The sequence below is a fragment of the Euprymna scolopes genome, chromosome 37 (genome assembly GCF_053919585.1).
Source record: "Euprymna scolopes isolate OS-2025 chromosome 37, ASM5391958v1, whole genome shotgun sequence".
Taxonomy (NCBI): domain Eukaryota; kingdom Metazoa; phylum Mollusca; class Cephalopoda; order Sepiida; family Sepiolidae; genus Euprymna; species Euprymna scolopes.
Genome location: NC_136518.1, coordinates 5,614,302 through 5,629,378, shown reverse-complemented (window position 1 = coordinate 5,629,378; position 15,077 = coordinate 5,614,302). Strand labels below are relative to the sequence as shown.

At 38.2% G+C, this 15,077-nt stretch overlaps 1 protein-coding gene across 3 annotated transcripts in view; it reads right to left on the bottom strand.

The window, feature by feature from the left end:
• LOC145261046 (carnitine O-palmitoyltransferase 1, liver isoform-like) overlaps nt 1-15,077 on the bottom strand; it is a 200,153-nt gene that overhangs the window by 92,745 nt on the left and 92,331 nt on the right. For all 3 annotated transcript variants that reach the window (XM_080119203.1, XM_080119205.1, XM_080119204.1), the window contains exons 4-5: nt 1,770-1,987; nt 599-684 (exon numbers count right to left, since the gene is read on the bottom strand). In XM_080119203.1, the coding sequence (XP_079975329.1) occupies nt 599-684; nt 1,770-1,987 (304 nt within the window). The remainder of the gene's footprint in view (nt 1-598; nt 685-1,769; nt 1,988-15,077) is intronic.

Here is a 15,077-nt window from a genome sequence, read left to right as displayed (position 1 = left end):
GTTTTCATGGGAGTTTCTTGATTATGGTATGGGGTGCAGTTTGGAGTGTGAAAGAAACATTAATCCTGCTTACTTTGTTTCCATATTACATGAAGGACTCCTACCAATATTTTCCAGTGGTAAAATGAATCAAGTTAACTCCCCATTTATGGAATAAAAACTCCTTGTCACTCTGCTACGACAATAAAACATTGGCTGAGTTCAGATGGGATTAATAAACCTCCATGGCCAAGTCAGTCCCCAGATATGAACCTACTAGGTTTGAGCAAAAATAATGTCGTTTTTTGACTTGAAGTTGAATGTCAAAAAACGACATTATTTTTGCACCGACCCAATAAAAGGGTCGTAGCATTAAAAACAGCAAAGGGAATGTCAACTAAGCATTAGTTATTAAATTTGCTTTTGTTCTATAAATTATGTTTATTGAAATAAACTGTTTCTATTTTTTTCTGTCATGTCTGTGTACATTAGATAACATTTGATCCACCTTTCCTGATGGGATTTTGAGCTTAAATTTTGAGCTCACATTTGGAGCTTAAATTTTGTGCTTAATTAACCACAACAAAAAAAAAAAAAAAAAAAAGAGAAAATAACTTACCACCAATCAGTGACCCAATTTAAAGCCCACCATGATTTTAAGACTAAAATATGCTGAAGTTTTGGTCCAGGAGACACTGCAAATTCCTAGGAAAAAAAAAAAAATCAAGAAAACATTTAATTAATTTTAGCACGAAACACTGCAAAAATAACACCCAAGATGAGGACAGTAGTCTGAAGAATCCAAATACCAATCCTAATCTCCAAAATTCAGAAACATAATCTTCTATTATATAAAGAAAATGTGTATGTCCAGCAGAATGTTGAAAACTACAAAACAAACACCAATAAAGTTTATGTACTTTACTATATTATTAGGGATGTTTCAAAAGTAATGCTTTCTATTTTTTTATTCTGTCTGAATGGATTGGAGGGGCTAACAAATTGCTTTGCTATGATGACTGAACTTACACATTCATGACCTGAAAATGTCACCTATCTGTTGCAGATATTGATGGACAGTGCGAGACTCTAACAAAGCAATCCCTGTTATGGAGATGCAGCAGAAGCAGAGATACGTCATAGAATTGTTCTATGCAAAAAGAATTGAACTAATCAACATTCACAGGCGCCTGTTGAATGTTTATGAAGCTGATGCAGTTGATGTCAGCACAGTTAGGAGATGGGTTCGTTGATTTTAGAGTGGTGGCAGAGATGTGAGTGACAAAGCGCACTCTAGACTTTTAATTGTACTACTCCTGTCTTCATTACTTTTCGTAACACACGATTGCCGTTCTCTTTTTGCCTGTGTCTAATATTTTTAGTTGCATGGTTGACGGGTTTTATCACGTTTCGCTCTCCTCTGCAACAAAATAGAAGATTCCTACACCGACTATAGATACCTCAAACAGAGCCCAAAACAACATTAAGAAATAAAATTAATCAATAGTTATTATTATGGGTTAACATGACCAATTAAAAAAACATTAAAAATATAATACTAATCCATAATTGTTATGGTTTAACATGACCAATTAAAAAAACATTAAAATATAATACTAATCCATAATTGTTATGATTTAACATGACCAATTAAAAAAACATTAAAAATATTAAATGAATCAAAATTATTATGATGGTTAAACATGACCAATTAAAAAAGATTAATTAAAAACGTCACAAAATTAGAATAAAAGTGTATTTTGAAAAATAAAAATAATTTTTTTAAAAACCTCAGCTTGTTTTTTCAAAGCGATGATTTCATTAGAATTTTCGCCATAAAGAGGAATGAGAGAATCGATGAGTTTGGTGAGGGTTTCATTTAATGATGGCACCGGAAGGCGGGGTAGACTTTGTTGACAACTGTACAAAAGGGGCGAGTAACCGCTGACTAAGCGCACGGTTAAGCCCCACAGTTTCGTACATAATCCCTGGGAGCGAGGAGTCTCATCTGAAATAAAAGATACAAAAATTATTAAATAACTACCCAACGTTGTCCGGAATGCTGTGGCGACATTCTACTTTTTTTTTAAAAACTTTTATTTGTTTGCACACATTTTAAAAACATATACAGGAAAAGAAATAAAAAAATTTGGTTGTAAGGGAGATAACTCTTTATATTTTTCAAATCTTGATGATTGCGATTTTTTCAGTCAAAACTGAAAATTGCTACTATATTACCAGTTGTTCGAGTGGGACTACATAAGTTTTTTTTTTTATTATTATTGCTGAATTTTGTTTTATTTCTTTTTCAGTCATAATTGAAAAAATATTTCCATAAAGTCAATTGCCCAGAGATTGATTGATTTGGAAGTTAATTCCTAAAAGTCGTCCAACACATGCCAACATGTAAAATAGATATTAAACCGAATATGACGATGATAATGATGATGAAGGATCTCCTTGATGTCTTCCACTTTCTTTTAAGTGGATGACATTCTGCCTTTTTGACGTCATTCACTGTGCACGGACACAAATAAAACATGATCGTCAGAGTTTTAGTTTTTTTTTTCTGATGGAAATGCAATGTACTTAATGAAAATCAACAAAGGATGCTGTTACGTAAAGATGTATATTAAGTCGAAACTCCTGTTTCTCCTTTTAATATGCACCTGACGGCACCAAATTGTGTATGTTACGTATTGCTATGTTTAACAAATGAAATTATAATTTCTTTGTTTATAAAAACAGTCGCTTTTATTTGACAGATAGACGTGTGGCGTGGAGCAGGAGAGAGAGAGAGAGAGAGAGAGAGAGAAAATAGGGTGGTAGGCTTTGGTGCCTACAGGCAAAATTCAGTGAACTTGGCCTTCGGGACAAGATCAAAGTGTAGCATCTGTTCTTCAGATGCTGCACTTCAATTTCTTGTTCTCTGTGGAGGAGAAATCTTTCACGACTGAGACAATTTTTATTTTTGTTCCTTTTCTCCACATTAAAAAACGACCCTGGTGTCTAACTCTGTCCCGTGGGGAGGCATTGTAAATAGGAACACACGTCTTTATATTTACATACATCTGTGAGTATTAGTATCTTTTTTTTTTTTAATGTTAGGTGCAAGCACGCTTGGATCCCAGCACCTGTTTCGTTAAATAGATGACCAAACTCAGCAGTCAAACAACAAGCACAAGTTCTTTATCTGAGAGTACGTTTTTCAAGCTCCTTGGCTGAACGTTCACAGGAAACATGAGTTGGAACAATTACATCGAGGGCATTGCCAGGGCCGCTGCAAGGAAGGTGGGCTCTCTCTACCGTGCTAGAAAACTACTAACACCCGAAAGTATCCTGTACCTCTATAAGGCCACCATTCGCCCATGTATGGAGTACTGCTGCCACATCTGGGCTGGTGCATCTGCTACTAGTCTCTCGTTCCTTGACAGGGTTCAAAAGAGAGTCGAAAATCTGATAGGCCCTAAACTGGCATCTAAGCTTCAGCCTCTGTCCCATCGACGAAACGTTGCATCCCTCTGCCTGTTCTACAAGTATTTTAATGGTGAGTGCTCTGATGAACTGCAAGCACTTGTGCCCCCACGACGTGAACACCCTCGACAGACCCAACAAGCTGCAAAATCCCACCCCCACACTGTAGAGATCACTAGATGTAAAAGATCTTTCTAATCCGGTAGTTTCTTCCCCAGAACCGCTAGACTTTGGAATTCCATTCCAGGTCACTGCTTCCCCAACTGTACTGACATGCAGAAGTTCAAGTGCAACGTGAACCAACATCTTGCTGCCCAAATCCCTACATAGTACCCCAGTAGTTGTTTCGCCTGATAGTAGCCCCCTACACCAAAGTGGCAATGTGCCTTGTTTGGGGTGAAAATGTAAAAAAAAAAAAAAAAAAGTTCATAAGTTGAGTTTATAGTAATCTTTCTATAAGAATTCATTTTCAACCTATTTTCATACTTACCCATTCCATTACTAGCAAGCAAAAATGTTTCCCCAAAAAACATTCCCATCGACTAAATACAACAGTAGTTGCCTCCATAAAGAGAAGTCGACAATCAGCAAATCATGAAGACAATTTTGTAACTTCCTTCATTGAAGATGAATCTAAATACTATGAATCACATCAACAAGATCATGTTGCCACAGAGACACATGAGTTAGAACAGGCTGAGCCTATGGGCATAAACACATCTGCCGAACATATTCCTCAGTCAAGTTTCTGCACGTAATTATTGAGATGTGCAACTAGGTACCTGCAACTTCTTTGCACGTATTCAACATATCGTCGTTAGCTGGCCGGTAAACAACACTTCTCATCAGTCTTTTCATCTGGTTTATTCCTGGATGCCCTATGTTAAAGTCCTTGAGAATCCGTTTTTGAAGGGTTTTGGGGATGGCAACCGTTTCGCCATATAGCAGCATTTCGTCGCAAACCGAAAAAATATCTGAACCGGTATAACCCAGTTTTAATGGTTTTGATGAACGCGTCATTCACGGATTCTGCCTTAATTTCCTGAAGTGTGACCGGCAGGTTGCAGATGATATTATTAACCATGGTTTCAATTCACTATTAATACGTAGTGCCGTGATTACTGAGTCTTCAAGAGGTTCCATTTTGGCAGGAATTAGTCTCGACAGACCCTAAATGAATCCAGGAACAGACGTCATCAATCTGCAAGAAAATGGATTAGAGAATCACCAGGTATGTGTTGTTCGGGTGGCAAAGTTATTCTTCAAAAAATAGGAACCATTAAGGTCACTTATTGATAACACTTTGCATAATTCTTTACATTTTTTGAAGCACATTCACAGTTATAATAACTGCTTTAGTACGACCAGCTTCGATGCTGAACAAATACGTAAAGATTCCTATATCTGTAGTGGAATGGAGACAAAATTGATGGTCACATTCAATGCTGCCAAGACTAAGCTTGTTTCCTTCAATAACTACAAGAAACCTTTTCTACCACTAATAGCAATGGCCAAGAACACACTGCCTGAAAGTACTTCCTTTAAACTCCTCGGCTTAATGTTTACAGAGAACATGAACTGGAATATATACATTGAGAGTATTGCCAAGGCTGCTGCAAAGAAGGTGGGCTCTCTTTACCGTGCCAGAAAATTACTTACGCCTGAAAGTATCCTATACCTCTATAAGGCCACCATTCGCCCATCTATGGAGTACTGCTGTCACATTTGGGCTGGTGCATTTTTGGAGTTGTAGTAGCATTCATGTACACCGATGAGTGGCAGAAAAGATGATTGCCACATGCTCATTGTCTGGTTTGGCTTGAACAAAAGTTGAGATCCTTTGACAATGACTCGGTTATCAGTGCGGAAATTCCCGATCCTGTGACAGATCCAATTGTACATGATATCATTAGACATTAGATTCATGGAAACTTAAACAAGTCTTGACCATGTCACAGAGAAGGCCAATACTCTAAAAGAAATCCCAGAAAGTTTCTGAATGAAACTCAGTCGGATAAAATTGGTTACCCACTATATTGACGATTATCTACGATAGCTGGGGGATTCGAAACAACAGTTACCCTTTTCTGGCAATGTAAAATTTTCTGTAGACAACCGATGGGTTGTACCATATAATAAACCCTTTGTAAGACTTTTAATGCGCATATCAATGTTGAATGCTGTAATCGTGTGAAAGCAATTAAATACATTCGTAAATGTGTGAATAAAGGTAGTGATGGAGTTGTTTTCACAATTGAAAATAATGTCTATGATAAAATTCAGAGATATGAAACTGGCCGTTACATTTCTTCTAATGAAATCATTTGGAGAATACTTAGCTTACCCATACATGTGTTACATGATAAGGGCTGTCCCCTTTTCATGTAAGTATAAAAATAGAGAGATTAGTTAAAATGAAAATGAAATAGCATAGGCGAAATTCGAACCTCGTAATCTAGGTTTAGAAATAGATTACGTGTGAGAATTTAAAAATGTAAAACAAACATTTGTTTAGAATATAGATGAATATTTCAAGGAAAGAATGTTAACTATCAAGTTTGTTATGAAATTTTAAATTGAAAGAATGCAGCTTATAAGATAATGTTTTAACATATTGAATATAGGTTAAAATTCCTTTTGTAGAAATAGGAAAAGTTTTGGACACGTATGTCCAGGACACGTGAAAGAAGGCACATGTTTTAACATGTGTATGACGTCACGGAAAATAGAAAGTTCTAGGAATAGAGAAAAAACTTGAGAGTTAGTCAGTCAGTGAGAAAACTCGGAGAGAGTCAGGTCTAGGAAGCGAGACGTCACTTCAAGAAAAAAATGTGAAGCCTTGAATTCTTGGTGATGGAAACACGGCCGTGTGACGAAATAAACCATCATGTGTTTTGTAAAGCTCGTCTTGTCTTATGATTCTTACGAAAAGGTAAAGTGAAATTGTATTATATATTTGTGTTATAAAATGTCTTTACATACACGTCATGAAAGCATGTCTACACAATGTCCGAACTGTCTGAACACTATGTCATCACTCAAAGAGCTTCTTCTTCTTCTTCTTCTTCTTCTTCTTCTTCTTCTTCCATTCAACACAATTAAGGAATAAACATTTAATATATAAGAATCGTTATAAACGAACACTCTCCCTAAGTCTACAACAACATCTCTTAATAAATCTGTCACTAAGAAAAAGCATCACCTCTAATAAGACTCTAAGACTCACCTCTCAATGAAACCCCTATATATAACACATGTACTTCACCTTACAGTCCATCTAGAAAATGGACAGCGGATAGACTTTACTGAAAGAAATGAGGCGGATAGAGTTGCAAATCCATCTGCAACAACTCTTTTCAACTTACGTTTTTTTTTTTTGTTTTTTTTTTACAAGGTGGTCACCACTTATCAAGGCCCGGAAGCCACTCAGGGATAAGGGTTATTGTAAGTACAGTACGTTAGTGTGGAGATTTAATAAAGTGTCTACTTAAGGCGGCGGTTCATCAGGAATTTGTTTACGTTGGACTTGAAGACATCCAGGTTGTAGTCAAGTGGGAAGCAGGCAGACGGGACAGAGTTCCACAGGCGTGCAGTTCTAAGAAAGAAGCTTTGTTCATGGAATCTACGTTTTGATTTAGGCATAGATAAAGAGTGGGGGAAAGTTTTTGACAGTGGATTCAGATAGACGGGTGTTTTTCGTGAAAGATTGGCGATGGGGGGACCAGAGATTGGAGTTCAGACGAGCACCTGTCAATGTGCAAGAAAGCTTAATATGCCAGACAGAGCAATAATAAAAATTGAGTTAAATTATATATAAAACAAAATTTCTTGGTTGACAAAGGGGTACAGATAATTATTAAAGTCTTTTTTTAGATTTTCAATGAATGGCTCATCTCACCGGAGAAATGATTGATTACCCAATATACCTTGTTGGATCTTACCTTCCACCTCGGAATATGTTTAAAAAAAAAACGCAATTCATTCGAAAATGATTAACAAACTTAGGGGTAAAGACGTAGGTTAATATTAAACATGGTTGCTATGAAACACTTGCTTACAGTTGATATTAATGCCTTCTTGAGAGTTATTATGAGCAAAACGTTTATTTAGAAAACGTAAACTGTTGAGCAAATTGATTAGATTGCTCTACATCAACGTCGATAAAATGCAAAATCATCCTAGACTGATTTAGTCAATATATTAATTAAATTCTCTAAGATCCCACATATTATACATGGGACACTAAAAATAAGATCTTCAAGCGAAGATTACAGGGTAAGGCAGTTCCAGACTATCCGTGTGTTTAAAAAAAAAAAAAAAAAAGAAGTTTTGGACAGAGGATACACAGTGCATCCAAATCAATTCGAATGCTTCTACACCATGTTATAGGTCCACAGAGCTTTAATGACCACAAACATATCAATGGTCAAGTTGGACTACTTGATGGTGATAACACCTGGGATGCTACATTACAGGAAGCATCTACATCAGCACATAATTTGAGACATTTGTTTGTCATCATGTTGACTACATGTGCAGTGCTTTCTTCGGCAGGACTTTGGCATACACACAAAGACGCATTTTAAATGCCTATTAGACACTATCCTCGAGTGTCTAAGGTCTCTCTGTACAGGGGTTTGTCAGAACAATCTGGCATGAGGATACTTTTTCCACTAGAAGTAAACCCAAATATTCAAAATCACATAGTATTCGCTGCCCAAATAAGATCTCCTCACTACGACTAACTCACATTAGCTTTTATGAGGAATGGTGCACCTTCTCCAAGTGATGTTACCTCAAGTAATAGCACGAAGCTTGATACTCCACCAGACTAGATAAATTCTTGTCCTGGAATCCAGTAAGACCATGAGACTAACATGAAAGATATACTACAACGTATGAAAACGGTTAATTGGAGAAAGGAAAATTATGTTCTCAATTTCTTTACTAACTCTGTGTTTGAGAGATAAAGAACTTTAATGGAACATTCGAATATCTATGTATCTCATATAGACTTCAAGTATTAGCCCCAGGTCGTGGGCCCCTTGATTTCTGAGAACTTCGACTGAAGTAAAATTAAAAAAAAAAACAAAAAGAAAAACAACTTGCCATGCCAGTGCTAACATATAGTTTTGGCATTATTGAATGGTCTCAGAAAGACATAAATTGGCTTGACACAAAGACAAGGAAAATGTTAACCTTGTACCGAGTTATTTATCGAAATCAGTACATGCCTTGTTTGTAACTATCCAGGCGAGAAGGAGGTATGGGAAACGATTGCACTGAAAGGGACGACTAGAATCCTGAAAAGATCTCTTGGTTGGACTCACTAATTTGACAAAAATGTTTGTTTACCCCCCCTCCAAAAAAAACGAAGTTCCAAGGGGAGGTAAATAGCGTGTAACTATTGCCAATTTTTTTAAAAAATAGTGCTTTAACAATCATAAATATGAGTTATCTTGTTTTTAGCATAACTGAGTTATTTCCCTTGTTATTATATTACGTGTTCCCGAAAAAATATGTTGAGTTTTTTTTTTTTTTTTACGATAAAGATCAAAAATTCATATTTTTAAAAAAGAATAATGCTGAGATGCCAATTAAGTAGATATCTTTGCTTTTAGTTGCAATTTACACAAAAAATCAGTAGAGAACAGGAACGACCGATGAGACAGGTTAGGAAAATTGAAACACCAATCGTTATGCGGTATTATAAATTCAGCGCTAGTCTCAGACTCGGCAGACTTTTAAGTCCACTTTACATGGCGCTACGAACAGGATCCATTTCTAAAGGATTTATTTTTACCGGATTATTTTCGTACTGAAATTTGGACAGTAAATGCGCAGTCGTGAAACAGTTGACAAACAGATAAAAATCGATGACCCCTAAGTACCAACTTTTCTATTTTAACCACTTAGCAGCCAATTAAAAAGTTTTCCACATGTCTTTTTATACATTTTATACCAAATTTCAAGTCTGTAGCTCAAAAATTCTTTGAGTATATAGGTTGAGAAGTGTCCTCACACACACATTCTTACTTTTATAGATATATAGATTTGATGACCATGTTGTAGTAGGTTAGAAAGCATCTTTGTAGAATAGTAATGGTGTCAAGAGAACGCGATGACGAACATTACTTGCAATCAGTTCAGCAGTTGATACATTTACAGAAAGAAGACAATGAGATTTGGTGCCGACAAGGAAAATGTGACCCCACACTAAAAAACCAGACAGACCTGTGATTGAAGATGGTTACACCGACAGGGACTGGGCGTTGTTGATCGACACATGGACCCAGTACAAACAAATGTGCAGTTTAACTGACCCCGTGGAGATACACAATGAATTAAGAACAGCTTACTCGAACGAGGTAAACAGACTTTTGTTCAAACTAATAGGCAGAACAGCTCCTACAACATATACAATTCATTGCGGTGAAAGGTCTACATCAAGAGGTGCATATAGATTCCACTATACAAGACAGCAAAAAGGGGAGGGTCCCGCACAGTTTTTAGCAAAGCTTCGGTCGCAAGCAAGGTTTTGCAATTTTACTGTCCAGTGTTCTAATGAGAGTTGCCAACTAACTTTAAACTACTCATAGCTGGACTTGCAAATACAGAATACCAGTGTAAGTTGTTGGTCAAAGCCAATATTTTGACAACAGTGAAACAGAAATTCCAGAGACTAGTTAGTCTATAGACAACGGATATCTCGACTCCTCATTTGCAAAGCAGCCTAAATAAGTGTTCGACGTTTGGCTCAATAAGGTCCGAGAAGGAACCGCCTCAGGTTGAGGGAGTAACCCAGAACCCCTTGAAATAAACCATGTGAAGGGTATGGAAGGACATCCCACCCCAATGAGCTAAAAAGATGGAAGAACTGTCCGGCGAGGGAACTCAGATGCCATAATTGCGGACTTACTGGACACTTACGAAAAATGTGTCAAAAACCAGAAAGGTTGACAATGGAATCAACAAGCGATTCAACACGACACGAGTAAAAAATACTTAGCAGCAGAGAAGGGGGAAGACCAGCATTTGGTGAACGAAGACAGAGATTAGCAGCACATCTTTTATGGAGCAGAGTTGGATTCAATAGAAGCTCCCCGAACCACCACCCTCCATAAAAGTAGAAGTATACTTGATACTGGTCTCCCATGCTGAATTTGGGTGCAACTTAGATAAAGGGACTTGCCGTTAAATACACCATATCCAGACTGTCACGGATACTGGTGCTTAAACATGTTCGCATAAAAGTGAAACTAATGTGAAACTAACGAGCTGTTCTCGGCTAACACGGAAACAACGAAAGACAGAGAGAGAGAGACGAAATACAGGGAGAGAGAGAGGGAGACGAAAGACAGGGAGAGAGAGAGACGAAAGAGTGGGAGGGAGAGAGAGAGAGAGAGAGAGAGAGACGAAGTATTGGAATGTACTAGTGACATGCTAATACTACCAACTACCCATAGGATATGTGGGGGAGTATGGACGACCTACTACTCATTAAGGGAATAATTTTTACATGTATTAAAGTTCTTGACCTTCGGGCCGGGATCAAAGTGTAGTATCTGCCGGAACAGATACTGCAAGCAAAGACCATATGTGGGGGCGACCCCACATATAAGACCTTGGTCAATGTAGGGGCAACTCTTCATGCCAATTGTCACTATCCAGCTCCCCTACTCCCCGGGGAGTTGGTCCCCATTTCCCCTTCACTCCTCACATTAAAAATCGGCCTTGTGCTCGGTGGGGGAGCAAATAAATACGTCAAAGTGTAGTATCTGTTCCGGATGCTGCACTTAAGATAATTTGTACCAGTCAATGGAGGGGAAACCCTCTATACTGGGACAATTATTATTTTTGATAACCAGAGTGCCCCCTTTTTGCCTACTTTTAGGGGAGCTGGTTTTTACCCCACATTAAAAACGGCCTTGTGCCTAATTTGCTTTGGTGGGGAAGCAAATAAATACATTAAAGTTGGTCTTAAAGAAACCAAACAAATCGTTTACATATCAGAGAACATGTGGGGATTTTACTTATCCGAGTTGGCGCTGAAAGACTCAGAGTTAATTCCTCGCGACTTCTCACACCAGATATCAAATGTAAATGTCCCCAAAGAGAAATGATTCCAAACAAACCTACAAGAATCCTGTTTACCCCTATTGGAAATAATAGGGAACGTTTAGAACAATGGTTACAGGAGCACTTTAAATCAAATGCATTCAATACCTGCCCCCATGAACTGTTACAAGTGATGTCAGGGAAACCACTGGATATAATGTTCACGCCGGGAGCAAAATCATCAGCTCTGCACACGCCTATTTCTGTCTCCCATTATTGGAAAAAGAAGGTGAAGAAAGATTTAGATAGGGATGCTGCATTGGACATCATCGAGCTAGTATCAGCAGGTACGCCTATGATCTGGTGTTTGAGGATGGTGGTTGCACCAAAAAAGGATGGGTCACCAAGAAGGATGGTGAACCTACAAAAAATGAGAGAAACCCATCACACTCCATTCCCATTTAACCAACTTGTGCCTGCGTGAACCAAGAAAACAGTTTTAGATGCATGCAACGTATATCACAGTTTATTGCTCTCCCCAACGGCCCAAGACACAACTACATTCATAACAGAGTGGGACCGTTATCGGTACCTTAGAGCACTCCAAGGATTTCACATCTCGGTGATGGGTACACTCAAGGACATTACGGCAGACATGCCCCAAAGGACTCATTGCATTGATGATACCTTTCTCTAGGATAAAATTGTGGAATCTACTTTCTAGTACATAGTGGACTATATCACCCATTGCAGCAGAAATGGAATAGTCTTCAATTCTGATAAGTTACAATTTGCAGGTGATGAAGTCGAATTTGCCGGCTTTTTAATTACGGTGATGGCATAAGGCCAACTTAAAATATGACTGAAGCCATTCTCAACGTCCCGACGCCAACGAACATCACTGGCATCAGATTGGGGTTCGGATTGGTTAACCAGGTATTGTATGCATTTTCAGAGGCCGATATCATGTCCCTCTTTCAAGAATTGTTGCGAATGGAGGTCCGTAAATTCTACTGGGATGCTGTTCGGAAAATCGAGGAGTGAGTCAAAACATTTGAAATGAACAGGGCATCTTGTCTCTGAACATCCGTCTCTGGCGGATATTTTCCGTTTCAGAACCACTGCCAATGCTCAACGAAATTAGGACCTAACTGTGGTAAGGACCACTGGAAAATGATTTTGGCCAGTTCCCAGTTTACGAAGAATGTAGAATCTCGCTAATCCCCAATAGAGGATGAGTCTTATAGGATGTTCGCTTTGGGGTGCCCAGATTTATTGGTTACAGTGGACCATCAGTCACTGGTAAAAATGTTCTGAGATCAGGTCTTGGAAAACAAAGAACCTTCGCTTGTTTTCTTTCAAAGAACGGTCGTTAATTTATAGGTTCTGGATTAAGCACATTTCTGGAAAACTTAACAACCGCACCTCTCGATACCATGATTCAAGTTAAAATAAAAAGATTTTTATTTTAACTTGAATCATCATTAGACGATATGGGCGGATAATTTTTATCCTGTCTATAGAAACAATTTGTAATGAATTAAGTTAATAAACTGAAGTTGTAATAATAAAAAAAAAAATATTTGGCTGTCTAGCCACACTGATGAGCTGTGAAACAGGGAAACAATACTGTATGTGGATGACTATAATGCTCCTCATCTTGAGCTGAACATATTGAGAAGTGATACACGAATTACCATTAGCGTATAAAGCGATGCTCTTTATGTAAACAAATCGAGCTTAGGTATTTCGGACGATGTCAAAACATCGTTAATTCATGACTCACACAGCAGCCGCCGATTAGCGTAATGGTTAAGAGCCTTGACTGTCGTGCGAGTGGTCGGTTTCAATCCTGGCTTGAGGTAGTTGCCTGTCTAGCCACACTGATGAGCTATGAAACTGCGAAACAGTACGGTATGTGGATGACTATAATGCTCCTCATCTTGAGTTGAGCATATTGAGAAGTGATACACGAATTACCATTAGCGTATAAAACGATGCTCTTTGTGTAAACAAATCGAGCTTAGGTATTTCGGACGATTTTTTTTTTTAACTACATTTTCACCCCAAACAAGGCAAATTGCTACTTTGGTGTAGGGGGCTACTATTAGGGGCAGCAACTACTGAGGCACTATGTTGGGATTTGGGCAGCAAGATGTCGATTCACGTTACACTTGAACTTCTGCATGTCAGTACAGTTAGGGAAGCAGGGACCTGGAATGGAATTCCAGAGTCTAGCGGTTCTGGGGAAGAAACTACTGGGGTAGAAAGATCTTTTACATCTAGGGATCTCTACAGTGTGGGGGTGGGATTTAGCTGCCTGTCGGGTTTGTCGAGGGTGTCTACGTCATGGGGGCACAAGTGTCTGCAGTTCGTCAGAGCATTCACCATTAAAATACTTGTAGACTAGTCAGAGGGATGCAACATTTTGTCGATGGGACAGAGGCTGAAGCTTAGATGCCAGTTCAGGGCCTATCAGATTGGCGACTCTCTTTTGAACCTTGTCTAGGAGCAAGAGACTAGCAGCAGATGCACCAGCCCAAATGTGACAACAATTCCTGCCCAAATAGAATGTTATTCTGGCAAAAAGAAAAAAAAAGGTCCTTGTTAAGGGAAATAAAAGGTAAGTATTTTTGTATTTATTTGCATACGCACACATCTAATATATAAAGTTAAAACAATCAGATTCTTGAAATGAAACATCCTACAAAATCAATATTTTATTCTGAATAGCCTGTCAATTATGAAATTGTGTTGTTGTATACCGATGCTATTATTAAGCATTATAATAATGAAAGTAACAATACACAGGGAAAATGAAGGCGATTAATATCATAAAATTTTGATCGATGCTTCTGTTCAGTCTTGAAAGACAAAGGATACCCCCCGTAGGGTAGCTGCACATGTAATCATGAGGCAAATGTTGTGCAATCTGTTTGGGTCCAGTGGCAAGGAGACGTCAGGACAACTGGAAACAATGCTGAGATAAGCAGAGAGCACATACAGCACCTAGAAGTCACAAATCGTCACCAATTTGATACTGACCAGGTTCAACGTTTTTTTTTTTTTTTTTTTTTTTTACACAGTGATCACCACTTATCAAGGCCCGGAAGCCACTCAGGGATAAGGGTTATTGCAAGTACATTACGTTAGTGTGGAGATTTGATGAAGTGTTTACTTAAGGGGGCGGTCCATTAGGAATTTGTTAACATTGGACTTGAAGACATCCAAGTTGTAGTCCGGAGGGAAGCAGGCAGACGGAACAGAGTTCCACAGGTGTGCAGTTCTAAGAAAGAAGCTTTGTTCATGGAATCCGCGTTTTGATTTAGGCACAAATATAGAGTGAGGGAAATTTTTCACAGTGGATTCAGCTAGACAGGTGTTGCTTAACTTTGGTGATCCAGCTGGAACCATACTGTCAATGTAATTATGCCGTATATATCATGAAATTTATGTGATGGAAAATCACTGAAAACGTTTCTTCTCACATTCCACCAGCGATCAAAAATCGATGAAATATTTGGAAAAATAACCAATAATAATAATAGATATATAAAAAAAAAAGA